The sequence below is a fragment of the Zonotrichia albicollis genome, chromosome 15, assembly GCF_047830755.1.
Source record: "Zonotrichia albicollis isolate bZonAlb1 chromosome 15, bZonAlb1.hap1, whole genome shotgun sequence".
Classification (NCBI taxonomy): domain Eukaryota; kingdom Metazoa; phylum Chordata; class Aves; order Passeriformes; family Passerellidae; genus Zonotrichia; species Zonotrichia albicollis.
Window position 1 is genome coordinate 16,524,290 of NC_133833.1, and position 25,203 is coordinate 16,549,492.

General features: G+C 54.4%; 1 protein-coding gene across 5 annotated transcripts in view; it reads left to right on the forward strand.

The window, feature by feature from the left end:
• The window catches only part of PCDH1 (protocadherin 1), a 58,513-nt gene that overhangs the window by 19,788 nt on the left and 13,522 nt on the right, over positions 1-25,203 (forward strand). For all 5 annotated transcript variants that reach the window (XM_074552187.1, XM_074552188.1, XM_074552186.1 and 2 more), the window contains one exon: positions 8,731-8,950. In XM_074552187.1, coding sequence (XP_074408288.1) covers positions 8,731-8,950 — 220 coding nt within the window. The remainder of the gene's footprint in view (positions 1-8,730; positions 8,951-25,203) is intronic.

Consider the following 25,203-nt stretch of genomic DNA (forward strand, 5'->3'; position numbering starts at 1 on the left):
TTTGCAAGAGCATCATTTTTTCATTTTCACGTGTCAGCAAAGATCTCCCCCCACACCCCAGCCCTGAAACAGGGAGCTCGCTTGAATAATGATCTGATTCCAGCAAATTGACAGTTTTCTGTGGAAAGACTTCCATGGAAGCATTCCTGGTTATCTCCATTTTTTTTTATAGAGTCCTGAGTCTACAGCTTTGGACCCCCTGCTCTCCCCAGAGCCTTCCGTGCTCCCTGTCAGCTCCACTGGGTGCAACTGGGAGCCAGATTAGCTCATTACTTTCCCAGCATCATTTCCCCACTCTGCAGCTGTTGGATTCCTCGAGGGTTTCATTCAAGTGTTGCTCCCAGTCCCGGAAAGCTTTTTCTCCCTGGGATCTTAAGATGGTTTTAACGTGATTATGAGGCCTCCTGCCGCGTCCAGGGCAATTTCCACTCCACACCAACCATCTCCAGAATAGCTCCATTATCAGCTGGATGGTGACAGACATTCCAGGCAGCACGGCCAGGCCAATTTAGACATCATTCCATAAAGATTATGACCCCTTTCCATTTTACCGTTCGCCCTTCCGATGATTTATTTCCGTATTTTCCTTGCCCGTCTTCATTTCACCCAAAGAAAAGCCAAATGGCACCTCCTGGATGGGCTCAGAGCTGGGATAGGCTGAGGTTTAGGCAGGCTCTGTCCCCAGGCTGCCTAAATGGGTCTCTAATTGCGTTAGATCTTGCTCTGAGTTAGATAAATTCGATCTGACCAGGCAGGTTGGCACCGGGCTTTGGCGGCTTCTTTGAGCATCATGCAAATTTCAGGAGGCTTCAGGGCACCTATGTGGAGTCAGCCCGCATTTTCCTGGATTTATTCATTAAATAGTGCCTCGGGAGCTGATGTCCATTTGAGGCTGGCTGCTCTGCTATCATTATTTGGGCAGGACTTGGAGACTGCTGCTGCTGACTGCAAGGTCAGCACTCGCTAATTGTCAGCGGAGCAGCCACTCAGGAGGGGAGCAGGTGCTTTTTGGGATGATACCTAGGTTTGGGAGCATGGATTCCTGTGACTTTTTTCCTCTGGTTGTGGGTTCCTACTCTGGTTTGTCAGCAGTGGAAGAGCTGAAGGGGTGTTGGGAGCTGGGGATGGACACAGGGATTTGTGGGCAGATACAGCCAGCACACGAGACCCCGTGAGCATCATGGACCAGAGCGATCACCCCATGGCTGATGTGCCCTGTGGGACCCCAGTGGCTGTGGTGGGGGTGACCCCAGTAAGGCCAGGCTGGCAGATCACAGATTCGGGCCTCTAACTGTGCTCCAGAATTGTCAGGGTTCTTTGGGAGGGACAAAATCTTGGGAAGGCCTGAATGAGTGCTTTGAATAAAAGAATGGGTCTCACAGGTTGAGACCACAGATTTTGGCTTAGAGATGGGTCCGTCCATGTCCCTCCCTTGTCCAAAGCAGCCCCTGGGACCTGATCCCAGCCCTTCCCTCAATTCCTTCGTGTTGGGCACACAGGGAGCAATCCTGGGAATGCAGCTGGGTCTGCTCAACTAACTGAACCCCTGGAGATGCTGTGCCAGGGCAGGGAGGGGTCTTGGGGCAGACAGGACCCCCAGGCCACTGAGGGCAGGAGCAGGAGGTGACACCAAGCCAGGGCAGTGCTTGCCTTGCCCCTTGTCCCCTGTCCCCTGTCCCTGTCCCTTGTCCCTGTCCCTGTCCCTGTCCCTGTCCCTGTCCCTCAGGGTGCTGCTGTGCAGGAGATGCCCTGAGCTGTTCCCATCACCTGCAGGGTGAGTGCAGAACAAGCAGGGAGGGCTCTTGGGGGGCTTCTCCTCCACAAACCAGTGCAGTGGGCACACAATGTGCTGCTGGAGGGTCATGGAACAGGATGGGAAGAGCTGTCTGAGCTCCATTCTCACCCCAGCAGGGCAGCAGAAGCTCTGGTGGCTCAGAGGAGCTGTAAAATGGTCGGCTCAGGGACGAGCTGTGTCCTGTTTCCTGGAGCCTGAGCGTTGCCCTGGGTGGTTTTGGCAATTCAGCTCCAGCTTTCCTCGAGGCCTGCCCTGGTTTCCATGGACATAAAATTCCCCTCAGCCTCCTGCTCCCAAGGCTGTGCAGCACTGGAGCCCTGCTCCTCGCCAGGCAAAGCAAACAATTCCCAAGCCTCCTCCCATGGAAAGCTGGCTCTGGGTCACCCAAAGCACAATCCCTGGGCTTATCTTTCTCTCTTCTCTCCATATCCAGGGAAGGCTCCAGGTTGGTGTGTGAGGGAGAGGGGCTGATGAATCCATGTGGAGTTGGGTGGCTCCAGTGCCACAATGGCTCCCTTGTGGCTCAGTTTGATATTCCGGGTGCTGGCTCTGACATTGCCTTTCACTCCCAGCCCTGTGAGTTGCTGCATTGTGGCGGCTGCAGGGGAAGCAGCTCCCTTGGCAGCTGCCTGAAAGGAGCTTCTGGCGTGTGGGGAGGCACAGGAGGCCAGGGCAGCGTGGATGCTGCTTTGGGATCAGCAGTGAGCCGGTTAACAGGGGCTGGATTTTCCCCCAGGGTGGCTCCCCTCCATCCCTGCCAGCAGGAAAAGGGTGCCCGGGGCGGATTTTGTGGTTTCCTTTGTGAACAATGGAATTCCTCCTGCTGCTCAGTCCCTGCCCTCTCCCTCTGCACAGGCAGTGGTGCCAGTGGGTTTGTGGGGACATGGTGACATCCTGAATTCCTGCTGCCTCCTGGCACTGCTGTCATTTGAGCTGAGTTTGTTTTCCCTGGGTTTAGTAAGGAGAATCAGCCTGGTGCAGGTCATGCTGGGAGCTGGAGAGTTTGAATGAGGAGTGCAGGATCCCCTGATCCCCGTCTAGAATCCATGAGTGGGATTGTCACAGAATCATTAAGGTTGGGAGAAAAGCCTCCAAGATCATCCAGATTTGATGTCACCCAGCCCAGAGCACTCAATGTCACCTCCAGTCATTCCCCGAACACCTCCAGGGATGGTGATTCCACCACCATCTGATGCCTGACCACCCTTTCCATGAAGAAATATTGGAAGAAATGTCCCCCAATATTCCATGAAAAAATATTGGAAGAAATACCTCCCAATATAATTTTTCCTAATGTTCCCTCCTGTCAAAAGGAATCAGCACAGTCAGGGATTGGTGTTGGGGGGTTTGGGATGTGCAGCCAGGACCGGGCAGGTCAGGGACAGCCCACAAAAGCAAAGCTCCAAAAACAAAGTTCCTCACCAAAACAAAGCTCCAGATGAGCCCCAAAACCGGAGCTGTGGGTTTGGGGCTGGCTTCCCTCTGGCTGGAAAACTGGGGAAGAGCTGGAAGGGGCACAGGGAAGGGGAAATGGGATGGAAGGGGCACAGGGATGGGCAGATGGGATGCAAGGGGCACAGGGAAGGGCAGATGGACTGGAGTGGGCACAGAAAAGGGCAGATGGGATGGAAGGAGCACAGGGAAGGGCAGCAGGGCTGGCCAGAGCTGCCTTGTGTCTGCAGCAGGACCTGGCAGAGCCGGATGCAGCCTGGATTTGTGGAATTGGAAGGGGGCAGAGCGAGGAGTAATTACTGCCGTTCCTCACAACCCTGCAGGTAGGAGAAGTTCAAGGCAGAACGAGCAGGCAGCAGAGGCAGGAGCAAAGGGAAGAGCTTTTCCAGAGAGCACATGGGCTGGAGTTCGCTGCTGCCGGAATCTGCGGAGGCCAGAGCAGGCACGGCCTCAAAAAGGCAGGAGAGCACTTCACAGAGGATGGATGGGGTCAGCAGGGGGAGAGCTGCCAAGGATTCCTCCTCAGGAAAAATCCCTGAGCTGTGGCAGCACGGAACATGCAGGATTTTCATGAACATCCCCATCAGAGCATCCCTGCAGGAAGAGGGGGACAGGGGCTCAGTTTGTCCCTGGTGCTGGCACTGGTGTCCCCATCAAAAATATCACAGTGAGCACTGGGGAACCCTGAAAATGCAGGGTTTTTTATCCAAAGCCACAATTTCTCAGCTGAGAAAATAGACAGCTCTGCCCCAAATCTCATTCTAGCACAGTGGCAGCAGTTGGAAGTAGGAAACTAATAAATACTGGGGGTAAAAGGAGGGAGTTACAGCAATTAGGAGAAATGAGTCGTTCTGGAGTGTAGAAAATTAACAAGCAAAGCCAAAGACATTGGGGGAAAATCAATTATTACAAAGTCAACACAATAAGTACTTTAAAAAATGCGCCGGGAAGAGGTGGAATTCAGGAACTGTCAATTCCAAGTGGAGATTGCAAAATTGTTAATTATGGAGAAAAATGCAAAAGTATTGACTAAATAGGTGGAGTAATTTGGGCTGAGACATAACAACGTAGGATGTGGGACCTGCCCATGTGTTGGGAACCAGGAAAGGCATTCAAAATAGAAATATTTGACATAATAGAATGGAATAATTTGCAGCAAAGAGTGGGAACTCTCTGCTCTGGAGCTGTCCATGGGGCTGGGGAGCCTGGGGTGGGCAGGACTGGCAGGGCAGCAATGCCACGAGCAGCTGGAGGAGCTGTGCAGTGCTCAGTGCCCTGGGCAGCCCCAGGGAACAGCTGGATTAATGGCTAAAGCAGGGAAGGGCTGATGGAAATAGCACTGACGTCAGTCACTGTGCCTGATGGCAGGGGACACTGGGCACTGGCATTACGTGACAGGTCTGGCTTTTAAACCTCTCCTTAGGCATGGTCCTGGCCTCTGTGAGGAACAAGGGCTGCTGCAGGCATTCCCACAGGGCTGCAGAGGCAGAGCTGGTTTGTGTTGGGCACAGAGCAGCTGGAGACTGACGGATGCTCCCAGCTGATAATGGGGATTTTATCACTATCATTATTACTGTTTTTATTGTTTTGCATGAACACTGCTCTGACGTTGGACATTAGCAGGAATTTCTCCATGGAGAGGGTGGTTAGGCATTGGGAGGAGCTGCGCAGGGAGGTTTGGAGTGCCCAAGGAACACCTGGATGTGGCATTTGGCACTCTGGGCTGGGGATCAGGCACAGCTTGGCCTCGATGACCTTGGAGGGCTTTTCCAACCTGGGATTCTGGGATTCTGAGCATGGCATAGTGAGGCAGATCCGGTTTATCCAGAGCTGGGAAGGGAAGGGAAGGGAAGGGAAGGGAAGGGAAGGGAAGGGAAGGGAAGGGAAGGGAAGGGAAGGGAAGGGAAGGGAAGGGAAGGGAAGGGAAGGGAAGGGAAGGGAAGGGAAGGGAAGGGAAGGGAAGGGAAGGGAAGGGAAGGGAAGGGAAGCTTGGCTGGGATTCCTTGTGGAGCCAGGTTCTCCTGGAGCTGCTCCTCAGCACTCACTGCCATTCACCGCTGCAATCAACGGTCTGGAAAGAAATCTGAAATCACTGCTGATAAACCCGTGGCTGCCATGGAGATTGGTGGAGTGGGAGATGGTACTGGGGACGGAGCAGCCATGCAGAGCAATCCAGATTGCTTGGTAAACTGGGCCCATTTAAACAAAGTGCATTTTAACGCGGCCCAGCACGGAGGAACGGAGCTCTGGCTGATATCCTGGGAAGTGCTGGCTGTAAAATGGATTCAAGGGTCACGCTGCATGAGTAGCTCAGGGTTAAGAGGCTGGCACAGACCTCAGGTGGAAAAACCTGCGAGGTTGGAAGGGCAGGAAGGCGCTGCAGGAAGCCCTGGTGAGATGGCACCTGCAAAGGTCACCTCTGATGAGGAACGGGGAAAAACTGGGGCAAGCAGAGATGAGGGCCCCAAAACAGATTTGCTGTTTGCAGGTTGTGACTTGGAGCTGCTGTGTTTGACTCCTCAAACAGAAGGCTCTGCTGTGCCTGGACTGCCCTGCACAGGCAGCTCCTTGTGCAGAGGGCACTGCCTGCTCCAAGGCTCTTTACCCTCCCCAGAAAGGTCACACCAAACCCAATTTCTGTGAGTCAGGGCCAGACAAATCGATTCCGTGCTTTTCCATGATTCCAGAGCCGGGCTGAGGGGGTGGAGAGCATCCCAGGGACCCGCTGGTGGGGCTGGGCACAGCGGGAGGGGGCACTGCCCGTGCCAGTGCCACGCTGCCCTGTGGGCTGCAGGGACAGGGCTCAGAGCCCCGCAGCGAGAGGAGCCCTTTCCAGGGCTGCCTGGTGACATTTGCAGGAGGTGTTTTTCAGGTACAAGGCTGCTGTTGGGATGCAGCCCCCCGGGCTGGGGGGATGGTGGCTGTCACAGGCTGGCTGTGGGACGATGTTGATTTGTGTTATCTCAGCACCCCGAGGAGCGGGGCTGGTGCAAGCAGGAGGGAAAGCAGGAGGGAAAGCAGGAGCTCAGGATGGGCTGGGCAGAGCAAGAAATTGGTTTCAGCTGGGTGGGGAGGGTGCAGGGGGAGGGCAGTGCCAGGCTCTACACGATGCCTGTGGGCTGGGAGGGGACTCCAGAGTGTCATTGTCACCTGGGCAGCGCTGCCTTGTCCTCAGCTCCAGCAGAGCCCTCCCAGCAGGGTCTCACCTGTGCCTTAATGGCAGGGGGTGCACCCTCTGCTCAGGCAGCTCCATCCTGTGCCCGCTCTGCTGTGCCCCCTCTGCTGTGCCCCATTCTGTGCCCCCTGTGCTGTGCCCATCCTGGCAGTGTCCAAGGTGGGCTGGACAGGGCTTGGAGCCACCAGGGCTGGTGGAAGGTGCCTGCCCATGGCACGGGTGGGATGAGATGAGCTTTAAGGCCCTTCCAGCTCAAACCCTGCCATGATCCTGTGATTACACCTGGCCAAAGCCTCCACTGTGGGGTTTTGCCACAGTGATTAACCCGGTGTTCCCCACTGCAGGTAGAGGTCACTCCTTCTCATCTGCCAGTGGTCCCAAGCAGAGGCTTTTCCTTTCCAGCCTTAACCTTCTCTTCCCTGAACCAATTTCTCTCTTTTTTTTGAAATGTTTCATCATGGTTTCTGATGACTGCTTGTCTGTTCTTCTCTGCTGAAGTGGGGCACTCTCCCAGCTCAGCCTCCTGGCACCCAGCAGAGCTGGCACATCCCAGCCCGTTCACACATCCCAATATTGATGCATTTTTGGGTGGGAGGCTGGCAGCAGGGGTGGATCCCCATGATGTGCAGTGATCCTCAGCCAGCTGTGAGTGCTCCTCACGAGGGTGCAGATGTGACAGACCCATCCCACATCTGTCATGCCAGCAGCTATGAAAGCACAGCCCAGCCACGGATTCAGGACACAACCCAGAGCTTTCATTTGATCCATGATCCCAGCAGAAAAGGCTGTCTGCAGTAATTCCTTCGGGAATAACACTTTCCAAATGATTTGCACCCACATTACCCAGACAGGGATGTACTGTGCTGCACCTCTGCTGTTTGCTTGCATTACTTATGAGAAAATCAGCTAAAACAGTGTCAAAAAAAACTTCCTCAAGTCGAGCTAGAACATTTACTGCTCCTCCTCCCTCCACGAGGCCTGCTGTCTTTTCAAAGGAAGGAGTTCAATGGCTTGACATGTTTGTTTGTGACAAACCTACAGTGGCTGTTACTCATTTCCTTGTTATCTTGTAGGTACTTACAAAGAGTTCTTTTATCTGCTTCAGTATTTTTCCAGGAACTGAAATTAAGCTAACTGTTTTATAATTCTCCAGCTCTTCTTTTTTCTCATCATTAAAGACAGGCGCTATTTTAGCTCCCTTCCAGTCTTCTGGAAGCTCCCTGATTCTCTACAAATTCCTCAGGAAAAAAAAAAAAAGTCTTGGGAAAAAAAAAAAAAGCAGCCCTAACAGCTCTGAAGTTACTTAAATCAGGTCTCTAAGCATCTGTGGTGAATTTAATCAGGTCCAACCAACCTTAAAGCAGCTCATCTAAATGCTCCCTCTGTGTTCCTTCCCTCTGTTCGTCTCAATTCCTTCCCCTTCCTGGCCGGTGCTGGCTGTGTGTGGGACGCCTGATTGCCACTGATTTGTAGGAAAGACACCAGCACAGAAAAAGGTATTCAGCCTAAACGTTGTGTTGGCTCCTCTCTCACCTCATCACCTTCAGATCCCCTTTAAATAATTCCTGTCTTGGGCTTTTCCCCACGTTTCTGGTGGGGAAATATTGTGGTGGCTTTTTCTTGCTCTCGGTGGTTGTGTTTCATTCCCCTCTCTTGCCCCTTGAACTCTCCACTCCACTCCTCGGTAATCACACCAAAGAAGGATTTGGTGGAAGGATTTGGAGCGGGATAATGATGTGGCTTAATGGCTGCTGGCAGGGAGCTGCTCCAAGCTGAGGCAGAGCTGGGGAGGGAGAGTGTGAACCGGGGTCTTGGAAAGGCTTAACGAGGTGAATCCTGAGGATGGGAGCTGGGGTCAGGCCAGGGGCTGGCAGGGGAGGGAGGATGTGGCTCTGTGCTGGGCAGGGATGCCATCAGAGAGGCTTTGGGGTGGCCTTGGCCACGTGAGACTCTGGGGCTGTGTTGGGAACCGGCCAAGTGGGGACCCCTGGTCAAGGGTGGGGACAGTGATTCAGGAGGCTGTGCTGATGGGGGGGACTTTTCCAGAGCTGTCCTGACATGGCAGGGGACACCTGGGTGACAGAAGAGGCTGGGACAGAGCCGTGGAGGGAGAGATGGGTTGGGGCAGCACAGGGACCGTGCAAAGTGTGCTCCCTACATGTGATGGGGAGCTCTTTGCTGGGAAGGAGCCTGGTGCTGAGTGTGCCAGGATGGCTCTGGGGGCTGAGGATGGGGTTAGGTTGGATGTCCCCACCCTTTTTCCTCACCTGTCAGGTGGGTGATGCAACATCTTCTCTCTTGCCTGCAGTTACCTCATCGCCGAGTGACGTTCTCTGCAGCCAGCCAGGCTCAGGACCTGCAGGACCCCTCCCAGCACAGCTACTACGACAGCGGGCTGGAGGAATCCGAGACCCCCAGCAGCAAATCTTCATCAGGGCCCCGCATCGGGCCCCTGGCCCTGCCCGAGGACCACTACGAGCGCACCACGCCCGATGGCAGCATCGGGGAGATGGAGCACCCCGAGAACGGTACGTGCCCGCCCGCGCGCCTCTCCCCTCCCTGGGACTGTCCCCAAGGCTGCTGGCCCTCCATGATCCCTGTCCCCGGTGTGGGTGACGTGGGAGCTCGGCTGGGACACACTCAGCTTGGTGGGGATGAAGATGGAGAAGAGGGGAGGTTCAGAGAAAGGCAGCAACAAGAGGGGTGGAGACGGGACAGGTGGCTGAGGGAGGGGAGGTCTGGGTGAGCTGGGGGAAGGGAGGAGTCAAGGAGACAGGTGGGTGGGGCAGAGGACAGGTGGGTGTGGCAGGAGATGGGTGTGGCAGAGATGGATGTGGCAGAGATGGGTGTGGCAGAGATGGGTGTGGCAGGAGATGGGTGTGCAGGAAGCAGATGGGTGTGGCAGGGGACAGGTGGGTGCGGCAGGGGACAGGTGGATTTGGCCCGACACTGTGGTCTGAGATGGCAGCACCACCATCGAGCAGAGGGGCTGTCTGCCAGCCCATGGGGTACTCGTGTGCTGCACCCAGGGGTCCCCTGGTTGCCCGTCCCCACCTCAGGGGGATTGGGGTGTGCTGGAGCTCCCCGTGTGTGTTTGGAGTCGGAGCTATGGGAGGTTCCAGGGGGCAGAGCAGGTTTAGTGGCGCAGGCTGGGCTCAGGAGATCTGTGGAGCGGAGGCTCATCGAGCATGGTGGTGATGGTGGCAAACCCCAGAGAGACATGTCCCTTCACCCTGCCCCTCAGGTCACCTCCCCGCGGGGTCCAGCTTTCCCTGGGTACCCTGGGGGTGTCTGTGGTGTCACCACCAGAGAGCTGCTTCCCATGGTTGTGCTGCTCGTGCTGCCCCTGTGCTGACCCCCTGGCTGCAGCCCACCCACCCCCCCAGCTGTCTTCTCCGGCCAGCTCCCGTTGCTTTCTTGGATTTGGCTCTGGCTGTGCACATAACATCTTCTCTCCTGTACCTGCTGCCCTCTGTGCTCGTGTCCCCAGGGGAGGTGGCTGTGGAGGTGGCAGGGTCAAAGAAACTTCTGGAAGGGAAGAGGACCAGGGGGCAGAGGGCTCTCCTGAAGTCTCCTCCTATTTCTGGGAGCATCCTTGGCTTTGGGACAGGTGTGTGTGTGGTGGGAAGATGGCTGAGTGTGTGTTCAGATGGTTTTTAGGGAGCTGCAAACCTGCTGGGTGCCTCTGTTGTGGAAATGGACAGGTCTAGTGGAACATCCCTTCCCAATTCCCAGGTTATTCCTGGAGTAACCTCGAGTTCAATGTGTTACAACCATTGGAGTGAGGCGTGGTGGGGCTCCCAAATCCATCTGTTGCACCCTCCTGTCCATGAGTGTTGTGCAGATGACTTTCTCCCCAAAAGTTCCAGTCAGTCACCTGGGAAGAGCAGTTTGGAGCAGTTCCTGGAGCCCTGGCACATGGTAGCAGTACTTGGAAGAGAGGCTGGAAGGGTGGTGAGCAAGGAGATGCTCCATGGATGAACTGAGGGACGCAGTGAGGTAGTGGGGGTGATGGATCTGGAAGAGGAAAGGTTGAGCCCTGGAATGTGACAGGAAACTCAGGGATGATGAGGGAGGAGCAGGGCTAAAAGTAGAAACAGGGGAGAGAGAGGAGCACCTGGGAGGTGGAGGGCAGAGAGGGTTGTCTTGGGATTTTCCTTGGAATGCTCGTTGTGTGCCCGGCTGGATGGGCAGAGCTGAGGAAGGCCAGGGGACACGGCCTGGAGATGCCAAGGATGGCTCCCTGCCCACGGCATCACAAACCTGCCCTGCAAAAAACCAGCTCCCTGTCTTGGCACAGGGTGCCCTGTGTGTGCTTACCGCCCAGGAGAGCAGGAATCACCCCACACCCAGATCTCTGTGTGGTGCAGACCCTGCGGAGGCTCCCAGGAATAACCACAACCCTGCTCCGCTCTCCATCCCCCAGAACGTCCTGCCTTGTCTCCCTTCCCGTGGCAGGGGTTGGGAATCAGGCTCCAGGGGCTCCTGCATCTGTCCTGATGCTGAAGAACATCCTGTGCTGGGTGCAGAGGCCGTGGCAGGGCAAGGCTCTTGAGATCCCCCAGCATTATCCCGAGCTGGTCCTGGTGCTGTGCAGATAATCTGGCACGGCAGTTCAGGGGGGACCTGAGGAGCTGGGCTCAGGGTCGTGATCCTCTAAGCAGACTGTGAGGGCATCCTGGCACTGGGACAGGCGGTTTGGGGATTAGGAGGCACTGGGGTGTTAGAGCAGCTCACCAGAGTTGTGTTTGCTCTGTCCCCTGCCCGAGGTGGGGCACATTCACATCTGTGCTTCCAGCCAGACCTTGTTAGCCCCAAGAAGCATCATGGCTTGTTCCTGCAAAGGCTCTCCAGTGATGTGGGACCATCAGGACCTTTTGGGGACCGTCCCACCATGTCCTTGCCTTGGCTGCATCGGCAGCCCCAGCCCCTCAGAGAGCTCAGATGTTGGGTTTTTGGGCAGACTGAGCTGTTCCTGACCTTCTGTTAAACCGCGGAGCCGCGCTGATCCCGCACCCCCATCCCGCGGCATGAGCGCCAGGCTGACACCACTGTGCATTTTCTCAGCTTTCATCTGGTTATAAATATCCAACATAACAGGGCTTCCATTGCTTTCTCCAGGAGATTATCCCTGCAGCCGAACCAATCTGATAAGCAAGTATGCAAGGCTATTTATAGCGTTTCAACTGGAAGACAGATCCATGCCTTTTCTTTGTAGATGGTTCTTCACTTGATTAACACACATCTCAGTGTCCTCCTTTTTTGGACCCTTTCTGCTGTGCAGACTGCAGTGAAATGCTGTATTGCAGGGGCTGAGCCAGGCCCTTTGCAGGAGGAATTATGCTGGTTCTGGTGAAGACTTCTCCAGGAGCTTGGCACTGACGTGGCAGCTCCTCAGTCATCCCAGGCGTTTGTCATCCCTGCTATTTTCCCTCTCTGCCCACTGTTTCCTCCCCAACATTTCCCTGCGTTGTTCCCCACCTTGGTGGGGCCTGCTGAGCTGGGAATGAAGCTCAGGCTCCCACTTGGCCACCCGGTGCTTTTCCCAAAGACATCTGTTCCCCCCGGATCCCAGATTTGCTTTGGCTGGAAGGAGCCTGGGAATGCTGGTGCTCCACGGAGGCTCTGCCCTGCCATGATGCATGGAAGGCTTGGATGGGGACAGTGCCAGTCACTCTCCATCAGCCATCAAGGGAATTTAACAGGGTTTCAGAACCAAATATGAGAAATTTGGGAGTTGTTACACGGAGCTTGTTTTCCTTCCATCCCTGTGTGGTGCAAGTGTATCTGAGATTACATTTTATTGGATGAGGCATTTCTGATTCATGTTTTTCCACCCCCAAAATCTGTTTTATGGCTGTTATTTAAAGTGAGGACCCCATGCCATTTTTAATGCATGCAGTTACAACTGTGCTCTGAGTATGGAATAAAAAACCACCTCATGAGCTTTCCCAACACTCTCGGTGCCGTAGGATCTGCTCTTCCCAGATGTTCATGAGTTTATCCTCACAGTTCCAGGGAAGAAACTCCGCCATAGGTGGGGAATGAAATAGAAAATTGCAATTTGCATTTTTCTGAGGTGGCTGCTCGCTCTGGGTGACCCTGGATGAGCTGGCAGCTCCTTCCTTTGCTGTTGGGATCCTGGTGTTCCAGAGGCAGGAATCCGGCTGCTCCCAGGTGCCAGAGCCCAGGCTGCTGCTGGCATCCGAGGTGGGAGCAGAGCTTGGCTTTGGGGCTTTGTGGCAGAGCTGGTTTCAAGCCCTCCTGCCTGGTTCAGGCTTTGCTAAGCCCAGCCTTGTCCTGGTGCTGTCTGAGCCCCTCCCAACACGTCAGCACAGCTGGAGTAGATGGATGGAGATTCCACTTCCCAGGTTTGGCTGCTGGGCTCAATAAACCCCCCCAGTCCAGGTTTTCCTCTGTTTCAGGGAAGATTTAGAGGGATGCATTGAAGAGGAAGAAGGAGCAGCTTGTCTTACCCGTGTGTGGCACAGCCATGAAATCCCAGCCTGTGATTCTGCTGGGAGCATCCCTTTAGGAATTTCCCACTTGTTTAGCACAGTGTGTGAGACCCCACGTGAGCCCTCCCAGTGGAAGGTCCTCGCTGCCCCCAGTTTCACCAGTCTACACTTAAACTCTGCTCCAGCTCCTCCCATCTCTTCCCACCGAGTCCCACAACACCAGAATTCCCTCTGCTGGTGCGTACTCGGAGATCCCATTCAGGCAACTCAACATTTAAAGATCTCTTTGAGAGAAAACTGAGTCAAGTCCCTCCCTGTGAGCAGAGCCAAGGCAAGGGATTTTGGCAGCTGGGTGTCTCTTCCTCCCTCCCACCCTTCCTCGCGCTCCTCCCAGCCATTGCCATCTGCTCCTGCCACCACCACAGACCTGCAGCCTCCTTCCTGGGCAGCAGCAACATCTGGCACATCTTGGATGTGTGTGGTGCTTTTTGGCACCCCTTGCAGAGGCAGCCTGGGGAGAAGTTTCCCTCTTCCTCTCTGCTAATTTCTGATTATAATTCAATCATTCCATTCCTCCGGCTCATTTTCCTCTCTGCATGGTCTCCAATTTGCCCACAAGCTTTTGGTGGGCTGGATGTGTCCAGGTGATGTCCCACAGCCCCCCAGCAGCACTTGGTGGCATCCACAGCAGCTCCAGGTGCAGGGATGATGTGTCTGGGAGCGTTTGTGTTCACAGTGTGACCATGGCATGGAAACGTGGCTGCACCTGGCTGTGTGTGCACCCTGCAGTGCCAGGGATCAGGGAATGGTTTGGATGGAAAGGACCTTAAACCCCATCCCGTCCCACCTGCCATGGGCAAGGACACCTTTCCCTATCCCAGATTGCTTCAGCCTGGCCTTGGGCACTGCCAGGGATCCAGGGGCAGCCCCAGCTGCTCTGGGCACCCTGTGCCAGTGAGTGCCCACCCTCACAGGGAACAATTCCCAATTCCCAATATCCCATCCATCCCTGCCCCTGGCAGTGGGAGCCATTCCCTGTGTCCTGTCCCTCCATTCCCTGTCCCCAGTGCCTCTCCAGCTCTCCTGGAAGGTCCTGGAAGGGCTCTGAGCTCTCCCTGGAGTTTTCAATGCTGAGCACCCCCAGTTTTGTGCTCCTTGAGAAGGTGCATGTCTCAGAGTACTCCCGAGCCAACCATCCTCTTTTCCAGCTCACCACAAGGATGGATGTGCAGCCCTGGGCAGTCGCTGCCTCCTGCCTCTGCTTTAGTGCCAGTCATGAGCTGCTTTTTAAGGTTCTCACTGCGATTGTTGTTCAGTTCCTCGCAGCCAACAGATGGGACAAAAAATTACATTCTGTCTCCTTCCCTGGCACAGAGACTCCTCTAGATCTTAAAATCTCTTCTCTTTTTCCTACATTATCTCTAAATGTCCCTTTTGTCTTGCAGAAAGAGTTCCAGGCACATTTGCAGTCTGTGGAGTTGGGTTTTTTTCTCAAATGTACCGTGCAGCACTTCTGCTTTGTTGCAGAGGCTGAGGGATGCTTTGGGGTTTGTCTGGGATGTGGGATTCCAGCTAGATCCGTGCCATTCCTGGTCTTTGCTGACTGGGATCCAGCAGGTCACACAGCTGGGCTGGGGTCTGGCTGCTGCTTGGAATCCTCTCTAGCTGAGACATTGTGGGTTTGGTGTTTTTGTAACTGATCTTCATCCCTTTTTAACACTTCAGGGCTGGAATTCCTTTTGTCCTGACCAGCAGCTCCCACTGCTGCCTGGGTTTAGGTTGTCCACATTCTTTGTGACCATGTTCTGCTCATCATCTGCCTCTGAAAATTCTTTTTGTGTCCCTCAGTGATCCTCTTCTTCTGCACAAGAAATTGGGAGCTTCTCTCCTTTCCACACTTAATGGTTGGTTCATTCCCAAAACCGGCTCCTGGTTTGCCTAATCACTGCTGGGAAAAGATTTTTATCAGGACAGACAACATCCAGCAGATTGCAAATGGCCCTGGATTACCCCATCCCAGTTTCAACATTTCTGCCTGAGCTGTAATTCCAGCCCTATTTCCTTATTTTCCATGTTTTCCAGTGGCTGTGTCTGGGCAGACTGTGACGCCAGAGCTGCTCAGGGCAGGGCATTGTCCTGCCATGCCAGCCAGGTGACCTTCCTTAATTGTCCCCAGAGCCCGGGGTAAGCAGGGGACGCTGTTCCCCTGCCCCAGGAGCAGGCACATTGCTCCCAGCTCCAGACACTGCCTTTAATCCTCTCAAGACCTTCTAAGAAGGCTGCTTCTCGCTTCAGACGCTGTCCAAAATAGCTGCAATAATTTATCTGCCTCTCCTGCCTCACAGGATTATGTGGTAGCACACACACAAGGCTGTCCTCGAGTTCTCCAAAGATCCTTGGCGGATCCTGGGCATCTTTAGAGGAGTTATTTGTAGAACCCAAACTTTCCTGTTGGATTCTGGTTGCTTTTCTCCCCCTTTCTGTCCCTGAGCCAACGTGGTGTGATTGTGAAAGGTCCAGGCAGTGCAGTCACTCGGAGTCAACGCCCAAGAGACAAAAACTCTGTATTTCAGTGGGAAGGTGCCTTCTCTTGGAGCATACCCAGGTCCCCATGGCTCTGTGTGTGCCTGCTGCATTCAGGGTTGGATTTTGGGAGTTTCTTGCCGGTCCTTCCCATCCTGGGCTGGGCTGGGATCTCTTCCACCCTCCCTTGCTGTCTGTGGCAAACCAGTGGAAATCCACAAATGCCCTCTCGCTTGTGTTATGTCCATCACATTCCTCCTGCTCTGAATTTACTGGGATAATTCCATCAGTTCTCCTGCTCTTTATTTACTGTGTGGATTTTCTGGGCAATCCTGCAGAGATCCCAGGCCTGGGGAGCAGCTGGGAGCTGCTGACCCCAAACTCACCCTGTTCCTTGGAACCAATCTTGGGCTTGGTCAGCTCCATGGCAAACTTTGTGACTTTCCTTAAGGGAATCAGCTACAAACAGATGGGAATATGGAAGTTTTTAGCTAAGAATTATAAATGAACTCGCTGAGGGAAGGCGCCTTCTTCTGTCCCAGGGAAGGGTGGATTTCCCATCTTCCCAACAAGGGAGGCCAAACTGTGTCATGGAACTCCTCCAGTCCAAGGCAGGAACGTTTTCCATCACATTTCACCTCAGCAGGCCTGGGAAAAGGTTCTCACCTGGCAGAACATGACCCCAGTGGCATTCAAACAGGAAGCCAACCCACACAGGACTTGGTATTTTCCTTTTCCCTGGCAATGGTTGCAAATTCCGATGCAAATGCCCATGCAAATGGTCATGCACAGCTATTCTTATCTCTGGGCCAAATCTCAACATCCCTTCTTTGGTAGAAAGTCGATTTTCCAAAAATAGTTTACGTCAGCCTCCAACTATTCATGTCTTCAGCTCGAGTTTGTTAAACCCAGCTCCAGGAAGAGTTTTCTGAATTAGATCTGCAATGGGAACCGGAGGGTGGGGCCCTTCTTTGCTTGTCCCACGTTCCTCTCCAGGGAGGACATTTCCTTGGAGTGAGGGGTTGGGTGAAGCTGCTTCAGGCTCTTCTTTTGTGTTTCCCAGCCCATTTTAAAATGAACGCGTAAACTTGGGACTTGCTGCCATTTCTTCGGACAGGTGGGGACAGCCAGGAATGGGAACGATGATTTCTCCTGAGCCACAACACTCTGTGTGTTTTGGGAGCAGAATAGGCAGGTCCCTCCTGTCCCTCCTGGCTGGCTCACCCCTGTCCCTGGGCCATCCTGATGTCCCAGCACAGCTCCATGGTCAGCTGGACAGGGGAGTGACCAGGCTGAGGTTTTGCTGGGTCACATTTTTTTGGCCAATTTTGCTCTCCAGACAGAGCAGTTTCCCCACCCTGCCTGCTCTGTGGCTCCACAAAGAGCTGAAGTTGCAGGAAGCCGGGATTCTGCAGGAGGCAGGGATTCTGAGCTTGGCATTCAGCTTTAGAACACGTCTAAACCAGAAAAAGCCACCGAGTGTAAAAGCAACAGACAGGCAGGATCCCTCAGCAGCCCCAGACTATTTGTTGTTTTCAAAGACCTGCTTCCTTAGAAAGCTCCTTTTGAAGTAATTTGACGTGCCATTTCCAGCTCCTGTGTGATCTACCGCAGTTATTCCCCTTTATCTGCCTCCCAATGCTCCGGAATGTCTCCATAAACCTGCCTGGCACTGCCTCTGCCCGTGCAAGGCACCTGCATTAGCGTGGGATTTAAACTTAATGCCAGAGGAGCTTACAAACTCTCCCATTTGAGCTTCTCGTGGACTCCACACCGCGGTTTCTTTCTCATAAAAATAGCAGGTGGCTGAGTTTGAAGGATCGGTCAGGTGTGGATCCCTCACATGGAAAATCCCTCTCACCGGCAGGAGATAGAGGATAAGGGATTCATCCCTGTCCCCGCTGAAATCAATGGGAGCTTTGCTGTTGAGACAGGTCAGGTGTCAGTCTCAGTTGTTGGCTCTTCCCCGGGATTTGCTCCTTTGTGCTGTCACCATTAAAGAATCTCTCTTCCTGTCTCTTCCCACGGGCTCTCATCCATCCTGGTTTGAAGTCCCCTCCGTTAAGTGGCTGGAACGCCGGCGCTCCGCTTCCCCGGCAGAGAGGACACTCCATAAATCTGCCATTAGTCATGGATGTGCTGAGCCATCCAGGGCCAGGCTGCTGTGCCTCAGAGGTTATCAAACCGTGGCAGCCCCTGCGTTTGCCTCTCCTTCCCCAGGGCTCCGTTCCCTGCCAGCATCCAGGGCTCATTTCCCGGGAGCTGAGGCGGCCACGCTTTGCTCAGGGACACCACAGCGGCCACATGGGGCTCTGCCCTTGTTCCCTGGCCAGTGTGGCTGGAGATGGGCTCCCTTTCCAGCTCCTCTGAGCAGGACAAGAAGTGACCAATGAGTAGGAATGGGGGAGTTTATGTGTGGGTGGCCAGAAGGATCCGTTTTCCCAGCAGAGACATGCAGGGACATTGTCTGTGTGTGTTATCCCCACTGGGTTGGAGAGGAGGTCGTGCCTCTGAACGGGGTACAAAGCTCCCAAATGATTCCTGTGAGACATTTCAAGGACATTTCCTCATGGAAAAGGAGGGCTGAACCTCACTGGTGGGAGTGTGGAACCTCCCAGGGTGTTATGGACACCGAGTCCTACCTGGATGCTCCTTTCCCAAAAACAAGCATCCAGACCTCATTCCTGAGCTTGGGGGACAAGAACAGGGAAGGATCCCCCCAAAGTGCTCTGTTCCAGGGCTCTTGTCTGGCAGGGAGCTCATGTCAGAATGAGCTGGGTGATGAGGACTCTGCTCGTGGTAGCTCTTGGACATGCTTGGATTTACACTTGGCACCTTTACTCTGGTGTGAGACTGGTGTTGGGCTAAAATAACATCATTTTTTCAATAATCTGGGGGAGACGAGCAGGGGTGTGACATTTTTCCAATAATTTGGGGGAGACTGGCTGTAAATCAGGAATAAATCAGCTCAGGTGGCCCATGGGTGAAACCTGTGACTCTTCTGTAGTCTGTGTTCTGTATCACTCAGGTATAAAATGTTCTTGCAGGGATGAACCCTCTGGACAGGAGGCTGGGGAAGGGATGCAGCAGGGAAGAGCAGGGTGCTGGAATGCACAGGTTCCTGGGAGCAGCAGTTCTCAGTCAGCTGTGTGTGTCTGGGTTGGTACAACCTGCCTGGACGTGAGGAAACAAGGAGGAGGAGGAGGGGGTCAGGATGTGATCCCTGCTCAGGGATGTCGGAATGGCTGTCGTGTTGTTTTATCGCTGCCGAGGAAAGAGAAAATGGAGCAGGGAATGCAAAATGACAGAGAGTGAGGAGATGTGATATTTGCCTGATGTATTTTGCTGGTAATTAGTGTAATGCCAATTAGACAGAAGTAATCTTTTTTTTTTCCCCTTCTTCAGCTGTATAAATTATTGCTGGAATATATGCCAGCTCAAACTGAGATATTAAACTCAGAGTGATGTGGAGATCTGTGCTCCTTGAGGATCTCTAGATGAAATTACCCAGACAACAGGGATCTTGACAAAAGTAAGGCTGACTCTATCCAGAAAGAAAACGAATCAAAGCCAAAGGAATTTTTGTATTCCACGTCTGGCGTCTTGCTGCTTATTAGCCACACAGGAAGGGGCCCCCACAGAGATGCAGCAACATCAGTGAGAAAAGGCAAATATCTCGCCTTTCCTGCAAACAATGCCACTTGCAGGCTATTGTTCCCCTATCAGCCTCCCTGAGGAGCAGATCCCGAGCCCTTCCCGTGCTGGGGCTGCAGGTAAACCCAGCCGCCCCCGCGCATCCCATTTGTCATTCCCCGAGCCCTGTTTGCTCCCGCACCGGGACAGCAGCGCCGGGGCTGTTTTGCCTCCGGGTCCCCCGGGATGTGGAGCTCTTTAATGATGATGTACGGCTTCCTTCAAAGGGTCAATTGCTGGCCGGGACCTCTCCAATCGCGGATCCCTCTGAGCTGTGTACCTGGGCACAGACGCTGCTTTGCTCCGTGCCTCCTCGCATGAGGAGCAGACCCGCTCTTGCCATCTCCTCCCTTTGGAAAAATAACTGCAAAGAATGATGCCCGTGGACCAATTCTGGAAATTTTCATCCATCTCTGTTTTATTGTGAAACCCAAATCATCTCATGCTCATCCTGCTGCTCCCTGATGCTGTGCTGTGAGCACATCTCCCTCTGACATGGGGGGGATGATGTATCCCGCTTATCCTGCCTGGGTTTCAGGATTTTGTAATCCTCGCTGGCTCTTTAAAGCGTGTTTTATTCATGGCAGCCTTTAGGACTGCCTCTGGCAGGCCTCCCTCGAGTGGCGCAAACTTTATTGCATCTCTCCTCCAGCAGCCTGTAAACTGCAGCACCCAGGGGTAGCTGGAGGTTGATATTCCCTATCGGAAGCGATTTTCTGTCTTTTCCCTGCTTTCCCGCAAGGCCTTCTTGCTGCCATCCTAAAAACAAACACAGGGCACAGCAAAATTCATCAGGATCAGGGTTTTTTTCCCAAATGAGCCATCACCCGGCTGTCCTGTTCCTAAACATCCCCATATTCTGTGTTTGCTCCTTCAGCTGGATGCTTTGGTGCTTTGGTGCTGATCCCTCTTGCTTTTCCAGGAGAGGGGGATTTCTCCTCAATCCTGGCCATCTGAGAAGGGGATTTCTCCCTTATCCTGGCCATTTTGAGAAGGGGATTTCTCCCTTTTCCTGGCCATTAGAGAAGGGGGATTTCTCCCCAATCCTGGCCATAAGGGCAGCAGATCCTTTCAGTGCCTGGTGGGGAATCACATTATGAGGGCAAATGCTGCAATTTAAGCCCCGGGGTTGATTCCTTGGGGTGAATTTTGCCTGCACCACAGAAGGATGTGACCGGTGCTGCTCCTGCCACGTGCCAGCCACAAACCCTCTCCCCGTGGTGCTCCCACTGCAGATTCTCAGCCTCGCAGTCTGTGGGCGTTGGAGGCGTCAATAAGGAGCGTTTTCAGCTGCTTTGTGGCACGGCTGCACTGCAGAGAAAGGGGCTGGGCAGCCCGGGGGTTCAGGCTCTGGATCTCAGAGCAATCGGCAGAGAAACGACCCCGTTTGATGTGGGATCATTCCCTGGCTGTATCCCTGCTCTAACACTCCCAGGAGTGCTGTGTGTTGGATTTCAGGTGGGTTTGGTTCCCCAGGGCTGGGTTTGGGATCCAGGGCTGTGTGTGCCTCCAGCAGGGACAGCACAGCCCAAGAGCCTCACCCTGCACTGAGCGTCCCCTGATCCTTCCCACAGCCACCAAAAATTCCGGCAGGGATCTGCCTCTTCCCCCTGGGTGTCTGCAGGACAGGCTCAGGACAGGCTGTAAGGGAGCTGCAATGATCTGGGGGTGCTCCCCTTCCCAGGAAAGATCCGTGGCAAGGAAACAAAGCATCCACATGCAAATCCACGCTGTCATTTCCTCTGCCGGTTTCCTTGGGGTTTGGCTTGACTCTCTTCCAAGGGCTCTTCCTTCTCCCTGCTCTGCTTCCCTCTGAGTGGTCTTGGTTCCCTTTGTTTGCAGATCCCCTCCTTGAGAGGAGCCCTTTTCATAAACTTGTGGGTTTTTTGTCACTTAAACACCTCCCTGACTTCAAAGGCCGGGAACAGCACTTGGCTCTGCGGCTCCCGGCCCCCCTGCGCCCACCATTTCCCCCCATCCATTGTCCTGCCAGCGAAGGATTATTAAATTGTTGATGGAGCTGAACAATGGTTTTGTTCAAAGGCAGACATGCGAACGCCACTTCTTTTCTCCTTGACACAAGAGCTTTAATACCCGGGAACAATGAGAGGCAGCCACCAAGGAGCAAACACTGGAGAGGACTCACAAAGCCAGGCTGGGATTCCCAAATCCCTGTGTGCATGAACTGGTGCTCCTTGGAGTGCTGTAGGTGAGGTGAGAGGCCTGGCCGTGCTGAAAATTAATTAAAAATAATCCAATTATTGCCTGTTAATTCTGGCTTGTGTGATTAGGATATGAGCAGCGGGTGGGAGAGGACCACCCTTTGTACAGAATCATGGAATTAAGGTTGGAAATCTGAGATCATCAAGCCCAATCATTCCCCCAGCAATGCCAAACTAACCCCTGTCCCCAGGTGCCATATCCACATGTGAGACAGTGTTCACAGGGGTCCGAGGATGAGGGAAGAGATGAGGATCTGACTCCATGTTTCAGAAGGCTTGATTTATTATTTTATGAAATATATTACATTAAAACTATACTAAAAGAGTAGAAGAAAGGATTTCATCAGAAGGCTAGCTAAGAATAGAAAAAGAAGGAATGATAACACAGGCTTGTGGCTGGGAGAGTTCAAGCCAGCTGACTGTGATTGGCCATTAATTAAAAACAACTCTATGGACCAATCACAGATGCACCTGTTGCATTCCACAGCAGCAGATAATCATTGTTTATATTTTGTTCCTGAAGTCTCTCAGCTTCTCAGGAGAAAAAATCTTGAAAAGATTTTTCAGAATCTTCAGAATCTTCAAAATCAGATTTTTACAGAAAATATCATAGCTACACAAATGGCTTTGAAGTCCCTCCAGGGTGACTCCACCACTGCCCTGGACAGCTCTGACCATCCCTTTGGGATGAAATGTTCCCTGATGTCCAGCTTGAGCCTCTCCTGCTGCAGCTTGAGCCCACTCATCCTGGGAGCAGCTCCTGATTTCCTCTCGTGTCAGGGAGTTGTGCAGAGCCACAAAGTGTCCCCTGAACCTCCTTTTCCCCATCTGAGCCCCTTTCCCAGCCCCTCCCTGGCCGGTGCTCCCATTCCCAGCACAGCTCTGGCACTTGGGGTGTGCCGGGCACACAGGAGGAGCAGCAGGAAAAGGAGGAGGGGGTCAGGATGTGCTCCCTGGCTCCAGCCAGGCTGTGCCTCTGGAGCAGTTCTGCAGTGAGGATCCTGCCCTGCACAGCCTCAGCTCTGACATTTTGTGCTGCACAGGCTCCTTTCCGATGCCTTATCGCCTCAGCTGCTTTCCAGCACCACAGCTTCAATTTTCCATGCTGGGTTCCCCTCAGGTTGATTTCTTTTTCTGTTTTTCATGAGGTTTAGCCAAGCTGTTCCAGCTAGTTTTGGAGAACAAGCCGTGCTGCCTCAGCCCTGCTAACAAAGTGATTATGAAAATTTCCTTTCATGATCCATTAGCTTAACCACGCTTTGGGAGGGAGAGGTGGGATTTGGCATGGGAGCTGTCAGCAGTGTTTGGGGGCTGCTTGTCCCAAAATGTGCTCTGAATGTACCTCAGAACACATCCCTGGGGAGCTGTGCCCACACTGCCCTGTGTGGCCTTCACACAACAGCATTCTCAGGGTTTATCCATCAGGGAATGGATTCCAACTGACACAGGAGGTTTAGATTGGATATTAGGGGAAAAACCTTTCTTTGTGAAGGTAGTGATGCCCTGAGCTTGCCCAGAGCAGCTGTGGCTGTCCCTGGATCCCTGGCAGTGTCCAAGGCCAGGCTGGACAGGGCTTGGAGCAGCCTGGGACAGTAGAAGATGTCCCTCACCCCACCCCAAAAATGCCACCCTGTCCTGGTGACATCTTCCACCAGGGATGGGGGACAGGGAGGGGACACAGTGCAGGGTTTGTGCCGTGCTGGTTCATTGATTCCATCAAAATTCCAGCCCTGCCTAGTGGGCAAAGCATCAGACTTGAGAAGAAATGAGCCCAGGGGTGCCCAAGGAGGCCGTGGGCACCTGGCCTGGATCACAACCAGTGTGGCAGCAGGAGCAGGGCAGGGCCTGTCCCCTGTGCTGGCACTGCTGGGGCACCTCAGGGCTGTGTCCTGTTCTGGGCCCTCATGGCCAGAGAGCCCTGCAGGGGCTGGAGCATGTCCAGGGCAGGGAACGGAGCTGGGCAGGGGCTGGAGCCCCAGGAGAGGCTGAGGGAGCTGGGCAGGGGCTCAGCCTGGAGCAAAGGAGGCTCAGGGGGCCCTTGTGGCTCTGCACAGCTCCTGCCAGGAGGGGACAGCCGGGGGGTCGGGCTGTGCTCCAGGGAACAGGGACAGGAGCAGAGGGAACGGCCTCAGGCTGGGCCAGGGCAGGCCCAGGGTGGGCACAGCAGGAATTTCCCCATGGAAAGGGGGCTCAGGGATTGGGAGGGGCTGGCCGGGGGAGTTTGGAGTGCCCATCCCTGGAGGTGTCCCAGGAAGGGCTGGAGGTGGCACTGAGTGCTCTGGGCTGGGGACAAGGTGGGGATCAGGCACAGCTTGGACTCTTTGATCCTGGAGGGCTTTTCCAACCTCAGTGATCCTGGGATTCCATGGGAGAGCTGTTCTGGGGGTTCTGGGAGATGGAGTCACTCTGAAGTGCCTCCCCCAATGCCTTTCCTTGGCTCCTTCCCAGGCTGTGACACCACCCAGGTCCCCCTGGAGCAGAGCTGTCCCCACATCCCCCATGCCTGGCACAGGGGTGGCACACTTTGGAGTCCCTCACTGCCTCCCCAGTCCCAGCCAGCACACAGGGACTCTTCCTTTATCTCTTCTCCCTCTGATTGTCCTTCCCAGGGCCTGTTCTCCCTTCTCCTGCCCTTCCTGGTGCGCTGGCAGAGCTGCCTCAAGCTCCAGTGCCCTCGGTGATGAGCTGCTGGCAGCCAGGGCAGCAGGCTGCAGCTTTAATTAAATGATAAGGGCAGAGCCCCGGAAGTGGGGAGATAAGTGCACTGGTGTCTGCCACCACACTTGCCCAGGCTCTTTCTAATTAGCTTTGAGGAGCTCTGGAGAGGCAGATTAACCCTTGCAGGTGCTGGGATGCTGCAGGAGGAGGGTGCCCAGGCCAGCCCCAGGGATGCCAGGGTGCAATGCCATGGTTTGGGTGGGATGGGGCTGCAGGGGACCCTCTGTGCTGCCCCCAGCCCGGGGCAGAGGGGACAGGTCAGGGAGGATCAGAGCTGTCCTCTCACAGGCTCAAGCACTCTCAAAGCTCAAGGATTATGTGCTTTGCTTCTCCTGGAAGGAGCATTTGCTGCTGTGCCATGTCCCTGCTGGGTGGGGGGACTGTCCCCAGCCCCACAGGGCACAGCCCTGCCATGGCTCAGGTCTCCAGCCCCTCTGGGATCATGACCAGGGATTCTCTGAGAGCTGGGGACCTGGGGACACGGGGTAAGAGAACAACTGTGTGTCACCAAGCCCTGATAAAATGGACTGGCAGCTCCCCAGGACCTGGTGCCACCAGGGCCACTCCCTGTCCCTCACCAGGTGCAGGTGAGAGTGAAGCACACCAGAGGGCTGTGAAGGGCCCCTGGGCTGTGGGCACGGTGTCACCAGGGCAGTGGGTGCTCAGAGTGGCACTGGTGACACTGCTCCTGCTGGCCGGGCCCCTTGGTCACCCTGGCTGGCAGCACATGGCACCCGGAGTGTGCCAGGGAGCTCTGGGGTGGGCACTCCTGTGTCCCCTGGGAGCTCTGGCCATTTCTGTGTCCCCAAGGAGCTCTGGGGTGGGCATTCCCATGTCTCCAGGGAGCTCTGGGATGGGCATTCCTGTGCCCCTTTGGGTGAGCCCTTCCCATATCTCCAAGAAGCTCTGTGATGGGCATTCTTGTGTCCCCAAGAAGCTCTGGGGTGGCCATTTCCTGTCCCCTGGGAGCTTTGCCATTCCTGTGTCCCCAGGGAACTGGGGTGGACATTCCTGTGTCCGTAGGGATCTCTGCCAATCAATGTCATGTCCCCAGGGAGCTCTGCCATTCCTGTGTCCCCAAGGAACTTTGGGACAGCCATTCCCATGTCCCCAGGGAGCTCTGGGACAGCCATTCCCTGTCCCCTGGGAACTCTGCCATTTTTGTGT